Genomic DNA, 17908 nt, shown 5'->3' with positions numbered 1-17908 from the left:
GTTCTCATGAAAGACAGATTGTTGCATCAGCTACGTTTTTCAATGTTCTTATTACAGATGCAAAGTGATAAGGAGAATTAAACAACAGGGATATTAGGGATTTTGGTCTCCATTTTTGCAAGCGAAAGTTGATGAGTATTTGTCCACATGTGAAGTCTGTGCTCAAAACAATGTTATGTGGGCATGGTAAATAAAGTACATGGAAAGCATTATACGCTTGTGGTGATATGCAGATTTAACAGATGGCTGGAAGTAGTACTATCAGCTGATCAGCGGTCAGGAACAGTAATCAAATTTCTAACAAGAGAGGTAATACCTAGATTCTGAATACCGAAAGTTTCTACAGTTTTTGATGTATGTTGTTTGAATGGACAAAAGAAAGTAGGGACGAGTAAATTGAAAGTTCTGGAAGAGGTTTTCTTGAAGATGGTTTAAGAGGGGAAAGTTTGAAAGTAGTTAATATAATGAATTATTATAATTATCACTATTTTCACTGTTGAAGAGTAACTTAAATATATTATTGTGAGATTCTAAAATAAAAAAAAAAGGAATAACTGTAACAAGATTAGAAACAGTGTGGAGGAGTGGAATGTCCTCCTCTTAATTCCTCCCCCGCCCTCTCTCTCACTCTCAGTTTAAGTTTTTGAAGTGTGCTAAAGGCACATCTCTAAATTGTTTTATTTTCTTTTGATTTTCTTTTCTTTTATATGGACAATGATGTGACTTGACAATAATGTTAGATACAGTGATATGAAGGAGAGGTTCAAACAGCTTTCCTCATCATGATTAAAGATTTTATATATTCAGAGGGCAATTTGAAGTTAAGTGTTTATACTTTAGACAAGAAATTCAGTTGAACGTTCATCTGAAAGAATAAATGTAGGTTCAAAGACTATTATTGAATTAAGGTGATGTTTTTAAATTAAGCTTCCAAGAAGCTTGACAGAGGCTACACTTTATTTTGTTTTGTTCTGATGTTAGTCCCAACCATGATACATGGTCTTTTGTGATGTTTGCTAAAGGAGCAGAAATACAACCTGAATGGAAATTAATGTTCTGTAAATGAGTTCAATTGCAGCATTTTACAATTTTAATAGATTGTTGAATTTTGAATAATGCTTTGTGAATTTAACCATGTTTTGAACTGTCTCCATATTTAAGCAGTTGTAGATGGTTCCATTGGCTGTGGCGGTTCTCAGGAGATACTAAAAGAAAAGAAAATATCTGTTTACTGATACCAAATTGTTAAGGATTGGCTAATAGGACTGAGCGGTATCGAGACCAGTGGCAAGAGGTGATGACCCAATGACGGGTAAGACTCTCCAATGGAAAGGAGGAGGAGCAACCTAAGGCAGGGCATCACTGCCCTGAAAGCCTGCCCAAAAAGGGGTGAGATGGGTTTAAGGAAGTGGATGGATGCTTTTATGTCAGAAGCATCAAAAGGGAGGTCTAGAAGAAACCTGCCTGAAAGTTCCACTCAACCCGACTGTATTTCAATAACCGCTTTACAAAAACAACTTATCACAGTGTTAAATACCAAGCATTCTGTCACTGTGCCATCAGGGGATCATACCCTGTGTAGAAGATTAATTATAGATTTTGGGGGTAAAGTTTTGAGAATCGTTGCAAACAAAGGAGTGCCTGACTATTTAAAGAAGTATTAAACAAACCTGGGAATATTGGTATGATGAGAATTAAGATTGGAAAATGTTTACTTATGCTTTTATTGAACTCATGTACATTTTAATGAAGAATGGAAAAAGAAAACATGGTGGTGAATAAAGATTAACAGTGCTTGTCTTGTTTGTTTATAAATTTAAATAGAATTGTTTAAAAAAATGGGGTGCATGTTTGGCTAAAATTGGTATAATGATTGAAACAACAATCCTTGTGGGAGGAATAATATTCTGTCCATTGGTAAAATCATTCTTGATCCGAGCAACAGTGAAGCAGATGACATTGATCAATGTGAATGGTCCAATGCAATGACAACTACCCTGGATGGACAGAAAGACCAAATTGAGAGGAAATTGATTCCTCCAAAGAATATATATGATGAAATGCATGATGAGCCATGCCCCGGGATGAAAGTGCTAGCCTAACCTCTCCCCGGAGGTGACCCTCTATGATGCGCAAAGTATCTGGGTTGAAGATATCTACACTACAAAAAAAGAACTCTTAATATTATGATGAATATTTTGTTTTATGTTTGATATACTCTACATTACTGTGACAACCACAGGCAAGGCTGAACCAATTGCACGCTCAAGCTTATAACATGATTATATGTTTTATTTATTGAATGAAGGTATAAGGAGACAGAATCTTTTTACTCTGTTCTTAATCAAACTTGAATAGGTTCTGCAATCTCCTCTGGAGTGCGGTTGCATAATCTGGTCATTGGTAATGAAGCTGTGTGACTTTACTTAGTCACTAGATAGCATGACTGAGGCAACTGAATTATGAAACTGCACTCTGGATAAAGACAGTGAAGGTGGGACTTATGTAAGTCCCAGAGGAGGGATAATGTGGAATATTTTTATAAAGTTGAGTCTAAATTAATCAAGTATAATCAATGTTAATATAGCCATTTTATTTTACAATTGTTTCTGGTGGTCAAGCATGAGACTTGCTGTGTCTGTGGAATGTGGGTCCCCTCGCATATGGTAAACCGATTCTCCTGTGTTAACTAAAAAAAAAATATGGTCAAGTCTCTCCACAGTGGTGTCCAGTGACACACATGGAATATATTAGCCACTCCTTGGAAGATCATATGAATTTAAGCGGGGGCAAACCCATTTTCTGGAGTTGTGTTGGGAGCAACTCAGCTTTTTTATCTCTGATAATAAAGTCTATCTTCTGGGATCAAAACCCCAAGACTTCAAGAGTGATTTTTCACAGATTTTTGACACGCTACAGCTAAAAATTCCGAACTCTGCAACCGTTTGAGTGAAAAAGTTGAAATTTGGCATGCATCATCTTTGGGTCACGTGCTAACATATCCTTACAAATACGATTCAACAAATCAACAAAAATGGCCACCAGCAGCCAATCAATTTTCAGTAGCTAATAACCTGCGTTGCGAATGGCCGATCGTTATGAAATTGACGGTGATGTATACCAAATTAGGTGATAATCGGCCACAAGGTGGCACTATAATTAGCTTGTTTGCATTTTTGCTAATAACTTCCAAACTGCAAGGGCTAGAAAAAAAATTCTGTTTCTTCTGAATCCATCAGTGTCCCCAATTCATTTGGTTGTGTGGACTTCAATTTGGTCACATGTCCTTCTACTTCTTATTGTCATTCTGTTGTCATTCCAATTAAATTCTAATTTTGCAATTGTGATAATCTTTTGAAAGAAATTTTATCCACAGGATCCATTATGTCCAGTTTAGTTATTCTGTCCATGTCCTGGCCATACGTGCTTTGATCCTGATGATTGCCACTTGCGGCTATATTATTACAACTATTTCTGCCATCATTATGAATAACAGTTGAAGACTGTACGATGCATTCACCTGAATATCTCTGTATGACAGGAGGAGGTTTATGACGACATCAGCTGACAGACACTCAACATTGTCGAGTCGCTGTTGGATGCGTCTGAGTTCCGCCGCAAGCTCAGCTCCCGTGTAAAGCTCCCTTGCTTTACGAATCTCATTCAGAACAGTCTCATGGAAGTACTGGCTAAACAAACACAAGACAAAGAGAAAAGACCATTTTCCAATACAGATTATTTATTTTGATTATTATTAAATATTTTTATATCATCCTTTTTTTGTCATCCGTGAGCTGGTAAAAGGTATTCAATAAACTCTGTTATCAACTGTTCCTCTACCCATGTTGTGTATTTGATTCGTTGCCCTTGTGGTCTTGGAAACGTGGGGAAAAACATCACATCAGTTAAAACAACGAATTAGTGAACGTAAGAGTTCGATCAGGAGAAAAGATCTAAATTATCCTGTCACAGATCATTTTGTTGAATTTAATCATGATGTCTCCATACATACATACACATACAGTTGTGCTCAAAAGTTTGCATACCCTTGGAGAATTGGTAATATATGTACCATTTTTAAAGAAAATATGAGTGAGCAGGCAAAACACATTTCTTTTATTTCTTATGGGATTCATATTCAACTGTAGGTTATAACAGAATGGCACAATCATAAAACAAAACATGGCAACAAAGAAAAAAATGAAATGACCCCTGTTCAAAAGTCTGCATACCCTTAGTTCTTAATACTGTGTATTGCCCCATTTAGCATCAATGACAGCGTGCAGTCTTTTGTAATAGTTGTCTATGAGGCCCCAAATTCTTGCAGGTGGTATAGCTGCCCATTCGTCTTGGCAAAATGCCTCCAGGTTATGCAAAGTCTTTGGTCGTCTTGCATGAACCGCACATTTGAGATCTCCCCAGAGTGGCTCGATGATATTAAGATCAGGAGACTGTGATGGCCACTCCAGAACCTTCACCTTTTTCTGCTGTAACCACTGGAGTGTCAACTTGGCCTTGTGCTTAGGGTCATTGTCATGATGGAAAGTCCAAGAGCGTCCCATGCGCAGCTTTCGTGCAGAAGAATGCAAATTGTCTGCCAGTATCTTCTGATAACATGCTGCATTCATCTTGCCATAAATTTTCACAAGATTCCCCGTGCCTTTAGAGCTCACACACCCCCAAAACATCAGTGAGCCACCACCATGCTTCACAGTGGGGATAGTATTCTTTTCACTATAGGCCTTGTTGACCCCTCTCCAAACATAGCACTTATGGTTGTGACCATAAAGCTCTATTTTGGTCTCTTCACTCCAAATTACAGTGTGCCAGAAGCTGTGAGGCGTGTCAAGGTGTTGTCAGGCATGTTGTAACCAATTTTTGTGGAATTGGCGCAGTAAAGGCTTCTTTCTGGCAACTCGACCATGCAGCTCATTTCTGTTCAAGATTCGTCATATTGTGCTCCTTGAAACAACCACACCATCTTTTTCCAGAGCAGCCTGTATTTCTCCTGAGGTTACCTGTGGGTTTTTCTTTGTATCCCGTACAATTCTTCTGGCAGTTGTGGCTGAAATCTTTCTTGGTCTACCTGACCTTGGCTTGGTATCAAGAGATCCCCGAATTTTCCACTTCTTAATAAATGATTGAACAGTACTGACTGGCTTTGGATATCTTTTTATATCCTTTTCCATCTTTATAAAGTTCCATTACCTTGTTACGCAGGTCTTTTGACCGTTCTTTTCTGCTCCCCATGGCTCAGTATCTAGCCTGCTCAGTGCATCCACGTGAGAGCTAACAAACTCATTGACAATTTATACACAGACACTAATTCCAATTTAAAAAGCCACAGGTGTGGGAAATTAACCTTTAATTGTCATTTAAACCTGTGTGTGTCACCTTGTGTATCTGTAACAAGGCCAAATATTCAAGGGAATGTAAACTTTTGATCAGGGCCATTTGGGTGATTTCTGTAATCATTTTGATTTAAAAAGGAGCCAAACAACTATGTGATAATAAATGGCTTTATATGATCACTATCCATCCTTAAATAAAAGAAATAAAAGACTATAAAAGGCATGATCAGTCATATTTTCAAAATCAATGCCAAAATTTCACAATTTCTGCCAGGGTATGCGAACTTTTGAGCACAACTGTATTTAAAGCAGAGTGTCTTTTTCTACCATTCCCTCAGTGTAATCTGCTGGTGGTGAAATTTTTACCTCCATTGATATTAATAATGCTTTTAAAGAGCTCTATCTTGATCTCTATAATTCCACATCTTCGTCTACTGATGAATACATTAGAACATTTGTGGAACCAATAGAACTCCCTAAATGGACAACTGAGCAAAGAACTTCTCTTTAATCTGAGATAACCTTGGAGGAGCTTGACGAGGTAATTAAGGCCTTGCCTTCAGGCAAAGCTCCAGGGCCAGATAGTTCTGCCACTGAATTTTTTAGATCTTATGCTACAGAATTGGCTCCAGTTTTGTTCGAAGTTTATACTGAATCATTAAAGAACGGAAAGCTTCCGCCAACCATGACGCAAGCTCGGATCAGTCTGATTCTTAAAAAGGACAAAGATCCAAGCGAGTGTAAGAGTTACCGTCCAATTTCCCTGATCCAGCTAGATGTAAAAATATTGTCAAAAATGTTGGCTAATCGATTAAGTAAAGACATCTCTTATACATATAGATCAGGTGGGGTTTATTAGAGGCCGCAGCTCTTCTGACAAGATTAGGCGTCTCATTATGTGGTCAGTGGCGAATGATCAGACTCCGGTCGCTGCCATCTCACTTGAAGCCGAAAAGGCGTTTGATATGGTAGAATGGGATTATCTTTTTAAGATTTTGGAAATATATGGGTTCGGGAGTACATTTATTGGTTGGTTAAGTTACTTTATAGACACCCAGTGGCGACGGTACAATCAAATGGATTAATTTCAGATTATTTTACTTTGAATAGGGGCACTCGGCAGGGTTGCCCTCTTCCCCATTATTGTTCTGTCTTGCCCTGGAACCATTAGCAGCTGCGATAAGAAAGGAGGAGGATTTTCCAGGGGTGGTGTCGGAAGGTGTTGTGCATAAGCTTTCGCTTTATGCAGATTATATTTTATTCTTCTTCTCTGACCCTATTAGATCTATGCCTTGCCTCCACAGAATTATTAATTCCTTTTCTAAGTTTTCAGGATACAAAGTCAATTGGTCTAAATCTGAAGCTTTGGCTTTGACAGCGTACTGCCCAGAAACGGCTTTCCAGCCGGGCGCTTTCCAGTGGCCCAAACAGGGCATTAAGTATTAGGGCATTTTATTCCCAGCAAAATTGTGTGATTTAGTTAGAGTTAATTTCGACCCCTTAATAAAATGGTTTTCAAGCGATGTGGGCAGGTGGGCTTCATAGCATTTATCTATGACCGGGAAAGTTAATGTTATTAAAATTAATTGTATTCCAAAATTCAATTACTTGCTGCAGTCTCTCCCTATAGATGTCCCCCTCTCTTATTTCAAGCAATTTGATAGCATAGCGAAGTCCTTCATTTGGAATGGTAAGCGTCCCAAATTACATTTCAATAAGTTACATAGGCCAATTGACAAAGGTGGGCTAGGCTTACCCAAGATTTTATTTTATTATTATGTATTTGGTCTCAGACATTTGGCTCATTGATCACTTCCACCTGAGAGAGCCCCTCCCTGGTTCTGTATAGAACAGGAAATTCTTGCCCCTATTTCACCATTGCGGAGCCTTTCTATTAAATTAATCAGAGAAGTTGCATCCCGTTATCTCGCACTTGAACTCGGTACCGACAAAAGTATCCAGAGTGTTTAATTCGGACATTTATTTAAATGTTGCCTCGAGCATATGGCTGAACCCAAAATTATGCATTAACAAGTCCCCTTTTTGCTGGTCAGAGTGGATTGTGAGGGGGGTTACTACACTCGGTGACCTATATGAGACTGGAGTGCTGAGATCCTTTCAAAATTTGGTTCAACTTTTTGGGATTCACAGATATCAGTTCTATAAGTATTTACAGTTGCGCCACCTGCTTTGTACTGTTTTTGGGAGTGGTTTACACCCCCCCAAAGTGGCAGATACTCTGGGAGTGGTGATTACTGCTTTTGGAAAAGGTCATGAGGCATCAGTGTTTTACTCCCTGTTAATTCAGAGTCTGGGGGACGGAACTTCAGCTTCTCTTAAGAGATTATTGGAGAAAGATCTAAACTTGGTATTGGAGGAGGGAGTGTGGGCAAGGATTCTAAAAAATGTCAAATCTGCATCTAGAGATGCAAGGGTTCGCCTTATGCAATTTAAGATTTTACACAGAATCTATTGGACCCCTTCTAGATTGCATAGGCTTGGTCTTAAAGACACACCCACCTGCTGGTGATGTCAATCAGAAGATGGAGACACAACCCATGTCTTTTGGGGATGTGTTAAGATTCAAGAGTTCTGGTTGAGGATTCAGAGTTTTATGTGCAAGGTTTTGGCCTCTCAGATTTTATTCTGCCCCAGACTGTGTATCTTAGGAGATGGGGCAGTCATTAATTTGGAGAATAAACATGTGAAAAACTGGGTCCTAACTAGTATTATGATTGCCAGACAGATTATTTTAAGGAGTTGGAAGTCGGCTGAAGTGCCCCCATTTCAGGAGTGGTGTTCAGAGGTTGCCAGAGTGGCAGCTCTTGAGGAGGGGATATCCAGAAGACTGGGGAGTCTAGAACTGTTTGGGGAGAAATGGGGCAAATATCTGTCTTTTTTGGAGGGCTCTCGGGGAGGGACAGTGGAGAGAGGTGTAGGGGATATGTGTGATTAGTTAATTATTTATTTTATTTTTATTTATTTATTTATATACTTTTTTGTTTATTTGTTGTGTGTCTGTAATTATGTGACCACCGGGGTGTTGATGGGGGTCAGGTGAGGTATTGGGGGGGGGGGGTAGTTAGGGTTAAATATTGATTCTGTGTATATATATGTTTTGCTGTTCCTTTTTAATAGATGAATCAATAAAAATGTTAATCACAAAAAAACAACAAAAAAAACAACAACAAAAAAAACATGTTCCTTTAATGTTGAAAATTGTAAAGATACTTATAAAAGTTTCAAAAACATTTCCCCAAATTGTAGGAATGACCCATTTATGGTGTTGTTTTTTGTTCTTTCTGGAACTTGACAGACAAGCTCACTATGAACTGTTGGTGTGAGGAAAAAAAGCTGCATACAGGTTTGGAACAATATGAGGGTGATTAAAAAAAATGGCAGAATTATCGTCTTTTGGATGAACTACTCCTTTAACCCTTGTGCACTCTTCGGTCATTTTTGACCGAAATCAATTTTGCTTTAATAAAAATTGTATACTTCATCTGAGTGGCTCGAGGCTTGGTTACTTTTCCTACCATTACCATCTGAACACAAAAAAACTGGACTCAATGAGTTTATGCCACGTGACAATAAAAAGCAACACTTGTGTTGTTTGTCGTCAAATTCTACTTGCCATGGAGAGATTAATGGGAGAGACTTTAACACATATCCATTTTTTGGGTAAATTTGTAAAATAAAATCAGTAATTCTGTCACAATGCAGAACACACACAAACAGAAATGAAGGGGTGAGACTATAACTCATCCACAATGCAGAACACATGCGCTTGCTTGCTCACAAACACATACAGAGGAATGAATGGGTGAGACTATAACACATCCACAATGCAGAACACATGCACTCGCACACACGTACACACTCACATTTACTGCTTATTTTTGTCATTACATGATTTCAAGTCATGTAATTCCTTTATGCACCAGATGGAATTAATCTGCCCCTAATACACGACACATTCTCATATTTTCTTTGTGTTTAGAAGTGTAGGTTTTTACTCTTGTGAAATTACCATAAATTTTATTATTTGCATTTACAAATTAATGGTGTAATTGAGAAATTTAAAAGTAGATAAGATCTAAATAGCATAAAATACCCCCACCCCACCCCAAAAATGCACAACTTTAGTATTTTTATTTTATCGAATTTAACAAATACAAAAAATACACATTTATTGTTTTCGGTAAAATTTGACCTCGAACACTACAAGTGTCAAGTCTACGAACAGTGCACAAGGGTTAAGTTTGAGACAAAAAAAAAAGAGAAGTGAGGAGACACAGGTTATCTCAGGTGTTGCCTTACCAGGTGTTGGCCTTGCAGCCGGTAAGCAGTTGAGTGAGTCTGTCCAGCAGTGGCATACAGATGGGCCCCAGCAGAGCTTCAAAGCTGGGCTGCATGAGTTCACTCAATCCCTTCATCAAACTGCTCTCACAACAGTACACCTTATTCTGAGGAGTCACCATGTACGTGATAAACGTGTAGTTAGCTGCACATGTCTAGAAAAAGAGACATTTAAGAGAGAAAAACGTTAGCTGTGGAGCAAATATTCGCAGTGAACATAAACAGTGAAGTATTTACTCGTTTGTGATTTAACGCCATGCCAGCTTTCATGGCTGTTTAAATGGCGGAAACCAGGATAAAATAAAGTAAAAGGTATAGTTATTAACAACCTATACAGTTTTTGAACAGTAATAAATCAATGGTCCAAATATGGGTTGCAGGTCTGTTCTGATAGGGTCGCAAACCACAGGGAAAAACAATGCTAAATGCAAATAATAATATATAACTAGCTATATAATTGTGCATAGTTACGATAGCAAAATAAATAGACTTATCAACTTTTAAATGGAGCATAAAAGACTTCCATCTCTTACGATGCAAAGGCTGTGCGTTCAGTCAAACTTGGTATTTTGGCACAAATTCATCTGTCACTTGGTAGAAGCTAGCCACATTAGACAGATGCTAATATGGAAAGCGAGAGAGAAAAAAATGGGCCACTTACCATATTCTTTTGACATATCACCTCCTGCAAGAGAGAAATATCAGAATGTCAACTGCAAAAAGTTCCATCTAAAAACAAACCAAAGAACTTATATTTGTGATATTTTTTGTAAAACATACAAAATATTCATAATGTACATTCATTCTGTTGATTGGAGTTTTTACCATTACTGAATCAATGTGTTTATTATAATACCTATATAAAAATCTGAGGGGATCCTGTGTATGGCACTTTTTCTTAACTGTATACTAGTCATATTGTTGTAAAGAAAAAAAAAAAAAAGACTTATTTCCAAGAAAATATGCACGTTTATTTTGGAATACTGCTTGCTTTTTCACTTGAAATTCGTAAAAAAAGAAATTATTCTTCAAGTAATATGTTAGTATTTCATTCCAAGAGTGCTTTCTTAATTGTGTGTGTGGCTATGTTTGGAACATCACACTACCAAAATAGTAATACTTCTTCATGTTTCTGTATGCTGTATGTATACTGTACACAGTTTGCAAATGTTATGTATGCACAAAACACTATGTGTTTGATCTACCATTTCAAGTGTGATGAATGAACTGGAAGTGCTATCATTCTAAAATACTTTCGTTTTTAGCATTTTTATACACAATAAAGTTTATATGGTTCAATTCGGTTATACCGAAGACAGCTACGATATGTCCATTGCAGTGTCAGAAGGTGAGGCCTGAACTCAGTCGGTCGATAAGCTCACCGGTATTTCTCGCCGAGGAGATGAAAACCTGTCTGTTAGTCTCTGAAACTGAGCTGTTACAGGTTCTTTCTCAGGCAATCGAGAAGCTCTAATTAGAGTGGCTCACTCCCGATTGCGCCCGAGCATTCTTGACTTGATAATTTGGTTTTAACCATGCCGATGGGACTCCGCCTCCTGCCACCGTTCTTCCCTGAGCTGCATAAACAGCTCACCAAGAAATGGCGATCGCGTACTCTTGCATCATCTATGGCTTAACTTGACAGAGATACGTGACAAAGACAGAGCTGGGTTTATGGACGCACAAATGTCTCACAGGGCCTGTTTGGTAATGCCATGAGTGCCTTTAAAAAAAAAAAGGTTCCAGAAACTCCAAAAGCTGTCACAGCAGTATTAAGGCTCCTCACGAAAGACACGCTAGAGATGGTACCGGCGGATGATGCTCAGAGCAGATTTTACAGCCACTACTTCCCAGTCACCAAAAAGGATGGTGCGCTGCACCCCTTTCTGGATTTGAGACCCTTGAATCGGACACTCATGAAGTATCTGTTCAAGATGGTTACTCAAGAGACAGATTTTGTCTCACGTACGTCCTCTGGAATGGTTTGTGTCGATCGACCTGAAAGATGCATATTTTCATGTTCTCATAGCCCATTGCCACAGGCCATTCTTGAGATTCAAGGGGACTGCTTACCGGTTCAAAATCCTACCCTTCGGCTTATCCCTAGCTCCTTGCACATTTACGAAATGTGTCAATGCGGTGCTTGCCCCATTAAAACAAAATGGCATTCACATCTTGAACTACCTCCATGACTGGTTGCTTTTAGCCCAGTCAGAGGAACAAGCTTGCAAACACAGGGACCTGTTGCTTGCACATTTGGAGTGTTTGGGACTTAAGTCAGCTAGTCGAAGAGCGTACTGATGCCCTGTTGCCAGTCGTCATTCTTAGGAATGAGACTCATCTTGTTCACTATGTTAGCGTTCCTGACCGAGGATCGCACCCAATCCATTCTCCGGTTTTTAAAGACCTTCGAGCTGGGGAAGGCTTTTCCGCTGAAGCTTTTTCAACAGGCCCTGGGCTTCATGGCGGTTGCAGCAGCCTTCACCCCACTGGAGTTACTACATATGTGACCTCTTCAATGCTGGCTCATATTGAGGGTGCCTTGTCATGCATGGCGACACAGTCGCATACGTCTTGTGGTATCACGCCACTGTCTGGCCGCATTAACCACTTGCCAACATTCAATCAGATTGGCGTAGCTCTCGGTGAAGTAACCAGATGCAAAGTAGTCAAGACAGACATCTCTAACAGGGGCTTGGGAGCCCTCTGCGACGGACGTCTGGCGTTTGGTATCTGGACAGATGCACAAAACACCTGGCACATAAATTGTCTAGAGCTCCTTGCAGTCTTTCTAGCTTTGAAAGCCATCTGGCCGGTCGTCCAGGGATTTCATGTCCTGATCTGATCTGACAACATGTTGGTTGATGCATAAATAAACCACCAGGGGGGAGTTTGGTCGCGTCCAATGTTGAACTTAGTGCACCAGATCCTCCTCTGGTGCGAGAAACATCTCCTGTCGACATACGTGCAACGCACATCCCTGGTCACCTGAACCACAGTGCAGATTTTCTTTCACATTAGGGTGTTATAGAGGGGGAAAGGAGGCTTCATCCTCAGACAGTACTGATGATATGGAACTGGTTCGGGGAGGCAGAGGTAGACCTGTTTGCAATGGATTCACGATTGCTGTAACAAAGCGGATAGCCACAGTCTACCGGCAGATTAATATTGTGGAGGATGGGAGTTTAAGAGATTTAATGTCCATTGCAATGAAAATGCAACCTACTGTATGGTGAGACTAGCTCTTTCAATTAGTCAAACTCCCAATTAGACTCTGGGAAACATTTAATGTTACTTGAATTGGTGCTATTTTACTGCATTTCTATCTTTATACTTTCTAATATTCCATAAGGTTTTGTTTTCTTTCCTAAGATGCAAATAAATGCATTTTGACTGGAAAAGAAATATATATAGTGTCAAAATTCCAAATATCTTTCAAAATCTGTGATTAATTGCAATTAAAAATCGTAATCGACTGACAGCGCTAATATATATATATATATATATATATATATATATATATATATATATATATATATATATATATATACACACACACACACACACACACACACATACATACATACATACATACATATATATATATATATATATATATACATATATAGACACACACACATAAGTTTGGAATAATGTACAGATTTTGCTGTTTCAGAAGGAAATTGGTACTTTAATTCACCAAAGTGGCATTCAACTGATCACAAAGTATAGTCAGGACATTACTGATGTAAAAAACAGCACCATCACTATTTGAAAAAAGTCATTTTTGATCAAATCTAGACAGACCCCATTTCCAGCAGTCATCACTCCAACACCTTATCCTTGAGTAATCATGCTAAATTACTAATTTGGTACTAGAAAATCACTTGCCATTACATAAAACACTGCTGAAAGCTATTTGGTTTGTTAAATTAAGCTTAACATTGTCTTTGTGTTTGTTTTTGAGTTGCCACAGTATGCAAAAGAATGGCATGTCTTAAGGTCAATATTAGGTCAAAAATGGCAAAAAAGAAACAGCTTTCTCTAGAAACTCGTCAGTCAATCATTGTTTTGAGGAATGAAGGCTATACAATGCTTGAAATTGCCAAAAAAAAAAATGAAAAAAAAAATGAAAGATTTCATACAAAGGTGTACACTACAGTCTTCAAAGACAAAAGGCAACTGGCTCTAACAAGGACAGAAAGAGATGTGGAAGGCCTAGATACAACTACAAAGAGGATAAGTACATCAGAGTCTCTAGTTTGAGAAATAGACGCCTCACATTTCCTCATCTGACAGCTTCATTGAATTCTACCTGCTCAACACCAGTTTCATGTACATCAGTAAAGAGAAGACTCAGTGGTGCAGGCCTTATGGGAAGAATTGCAAAGAAAAAGCCACTTTTGAAACAGAAAAACAAAAAGAAAAGGTTAGAGTGGGCAAAGAATCAGACATTAGACAAACAGATAATTGGAAAAGAGTGTTATGGATCTTCTTCTTTTTTTTCTCCCTATTTGAAATGGCCAATTCCCAATGTGCCTTTAAGTCCTTGTGGTCGCGTAGTGATTCGCCTCAGTCCGGGTGGCGGAGGATGAATCCCAGTTGCCTCCGCGTCTGAGACCATCAACCCGCGCATCTTATCACGTGGCTTGTTGAGCGCATTGCCACAGAGACATAGCGCGTGTGGAGGCTTCACGCCATCCACCGCGGCAACCACGCTCAACTCACCATGCGCCCCACCGAGAACGAACCACATTATAGCGACCACGAGGAGGTTACCCCTATGTGACTCTACCCTCCCTAGCAACCGGGCCAATTTGGTTGCTTAGGAGACCTGGCTGGTGTCACTCAGCATGCCCTGGGATTCGAACTAGCAAGCTACCATTTTACCACTGAGCTACCCAGGCCCCCTGAGTGTTATGGATCTTAACCCCACTGAGCTTTTGTGGGATTACTTAGACTGTAAGATGCGTGAGAAGTGCCCGACAAGACGGCCACATCTATGTCAAGTGCTACAGGAAGCGTGGGGTGAAATGTCACCTGAGTATCTGGACAAACTGACAGCTAGAATGCCAAGGATCTGCAAAGCTGTCATTGCTTCACATGGAAGATTTTTTGATGAGAACTCTTTGAAGTAGTTTTTTTTTCAAATTGTAATAGTAATTTTTCACATTATTAATGTCCTGATTATACATTGTGATCATTGAATGCCACTTTGGTGAATAAAAGTAACAATTTCTTTCCATAAGAGCAAAATCTGTACATTATTCCAAACTTTTGGCTGACAGTGTGTATGTATGTGTATATATATATATATATATATATATATATATATATATATATATATATATATATATATGAAGACTGTATATATATATATATATAAAAACTATCAAATTAGAAATGATTTGGTGTGTCCATTAATGTAACCATGCAATAAAAGTAACAAATGATGTATTTATTTGAAATTTGATGCACATTTCACTGTTGAATTTGGTGACACTAACAGACTTGAGCCATCCTGACCTGTAGAGACTGCTGCGAGTCTGAGTTGAGATCACAGTACAGGATAATGTTGTTGACCATACAGAAACTCTCTCTCACACCCAGGTGATAGAAGAGAGAAGGCTGCCGAAACACATCCGTCATATCAACCACGGCAATATCTGTAAAAAGAGAGACAGCAGATGAGATACTAAACTATAGAGAGGGAAAATCCAGAACTTAACTTAATGTTTTTGATGATAGACAGACAGACAGACAGACAGACTTTAAGAAGTGTATTAATGACAGATTTTGTCACGTGAAGTGTAATGACAGATTGTGTCATGTGTTTGTGTGCTTCTATCGGGTCAGTCCCTACAGCAGAGCTCTACATCTCAAGTGCTGCATTTACAGTAAATATCACCAGGAAGTCACTTCCTCTGTTTGCATGCATGTATCACAGCACTTCACAGCTGTTCTTTGAGCTTACAAAAAAGAAACAGACACAGGTGTATGAACATCTTGTTTGAACAGGAGATTTGTGCTTATGGTTGTTCAAATGAATCTCAATGGATCTTAGTCAGGGAAGATGCTATGTTTATTTTGACAAGAATGAAAAAATGAGGCTGATACAGTTAGTTTAATGTGTCTTATTAATGAAACAAAAGCAGAACCAACTACTGATTCAATCACCCAAATAATCATTCGTAAACGACAACGTAAATAGTAAAAATTCAATTTAACTCTTTTTTTTTTTTTTTTTTTTTTTTTTTTTTGTGCATCCCAACCAGTCCGTCACAACAACACTGGCTTAACCAATGGCGAGAGTTTAGTGAATTGGTTCTTTCAGAAAATTCAGGTAAATGAACGTGTTAAAATAAACAATTCCCTTATATTAAGTCTGATTCATTTTAGCGAGTGGGTTCTTTCAGGCGGTTCACGTAAATGAACAAGTTCACATAAGTGACATTTTAAACTTACACGATGTGTTGCCACTAGCTTTAGCACATTAGCCAACCTCAGTTCAACACTTCTCTCAAATAATGCACATATTCACACAGCACGGGGTGATGGTAAAGCATTTAAAGGGTCATGAAACACTACAACACATTTTTTGAGATGTTAACAGGTACTATATAAATGTCTTGCACACAAGGGAAGAGAATGTCAAAGGGGTCATGTCATGAGGAATCCAATTTTCATTGATATTTGGACATATAAGAGGTCTTTCTACTATAAAAAAACATACTGTAAATTTCAGAACTCAAAACTTAATCCCCAATGCAATAAAAGCATTTATTGAAACCAAGCTGCAAAAACACCTCGTTCTCTTCTTCTGCGACTACCCTATGTCCCGAGGGGTACATTAATTCATGACCGCCTCTACAGCTCAAAAACATCAACACCTACTTTTACATCAACATACCCTTGGCCCTGCCCACTGGTGCTTCAGTTCATAAACTGAGAGAGAATGACAAGCAAGGCCTACTGTGGCCTAACTATTCCTGAACACCAAAGGGGACCCATCTATTTTCATGCTCTAGACAGACATCTTTGACTGCTTGATACATATCTCAGGCCGCTTTTAAAAGATGCAGTGTCAAGTTCCAACTCTAAAGAGGAGAATCCACTCTCTGTCATTCAGCTGCTCTTCCTCTTGTTGTTTTGAGCACAAACGTGTCATGGACAATCTTTCGCCCATCTGCACTATTTTTAATTGTTGGTGTATGAAAACATGTGCTAGATGGACCTCTTTGACCATTTAGATATATTTCCAGCGATGTGATGCTACATGTGTGCATATAGTTCACACTGTGCTTTGGACTATGTGTGTGCGTCATGTGGATGTGTCTTCATCATATTTCAGCATGGACTGCATGTTTTTTTGGCTCATATCAGGGTGGATTGTTTGTGAACCAGTCGTAATACAATTTAAGCTTTGCAAAGCAACTGTTATTGAAGGATGGGGTGGTTAAAAACACTATTGGACCCAATGCAAAACAGTTTCATTCATGAATATTTCAAATATCATGACTGTTTGATAGTTTATGGTGCTATGGAGTTTTAACAGTTGTGCTTGAGATGAACAGTTTAAAATATTCAGATGCAATGTGTTGTATGTGCTTTATGTGTAAACCCTAAAATGCAGTTTTCTAATGTTGTGGAGTTTGTTCATTATCTTCCGATTGAGTTTCAAATATGGCTGATTTTGAGGAGCTGCACGATGTTAACCAATTATAACAGATAGTGTTAATATTTAAGTTTTAAGTAGACACTTTGACCAAAACCGAGCATTTCATTCAAAGGGCCAGAGGCAGGGTGGAAAATAATCATATATTCCTAAGGCCTATATAATTGCCTTTTCTTTACACAAACTTAAATTAGCCTTACCCTGTTTTGTAGACGAAAAAAGTGAATTCTCAGAATGTTCTACACTTTAGACTATAAACTATCACAACTATCTGTCCAATGCGGAGTTCACTTTCAGAAAACTAGCTTTTGAACATTTTAAAACTTTTAAATATTTTAAATCTAACACTCTTTTTTTTTTTTTTTTTCAATTTGGAATGCCCAATTCCCAATGCGCTCTAAGTCCTCGTGGTCGCGTAGTGATGCGCCTCAGTCCGGGTGGTGGAGGACGAATCCCAGTTGCCTCCGCATCTGAGATCGTCAACCCGCGCATCTTAACATGTGGCTTGTTGAGCGCTTTGCCA

General features: G+C 38.7%; 1 protein-coding gene across 3 annotated transcripts in view; it reads right to left on the bottom strand.

Moving 5' to 3' along the window:
* LOC127409880 (mitogen-activated protein kinase kinase kinase 5-like) overlaps positions 1-17908 on the bottom strand; it is a 127522-nt gene that overhangs the window by 88712 nt on the left and 20902 nt on the right. For all 3 annotated transcript variants that reach the window (XR_007892049.1, XM_051644810.1, XM_051644809.1), the window contains exons 2-5: positions 15237-15376; positions 10372-10395; positions 9672-9865; positions 3521-3689 (exon numbers count right to left, since the gene is read on the bottom strand). Coding sequence is in view for 2 of the 3 variants with exons in the window: in XM_051644810.1 (XP_051500770.1) it covers positions 3521-3689; positions 9672-9865; positions 10372-10395; positions 15237-15376 (527 nt within the window). In the remaining variant the exon portion in view is untranslated. The remainder of the gene's footprint in view (positions 1-3520; positions 3690-9671; positions 9866-10371; positions 10396-15236; positions 15377-17908) is intronic.

The sequence above is a fragment of the Myxocyprinus asiaticus genome, chromosome 19 (assembly GCF_019703515.2).
Source record: "Myxocyprinus asiaticus isolate MX2 ecotype Aquarium Trade chromosome 19, UBuf_Myxa_2, whole genome shotgun sequence".
In the NCBI taxonomy this organism is placed as follows: Eukaryota; Metazoa; Chordata; class Actinopteri; order Cypriniformes; family Catostomidae; genus Myxocyprinus; species Myxocyprinus asiaticus.
Note: the sequence above shows the minus strand (reverse complement) of the source record. Positions and strands in the feature narration are given on the sequence as shown.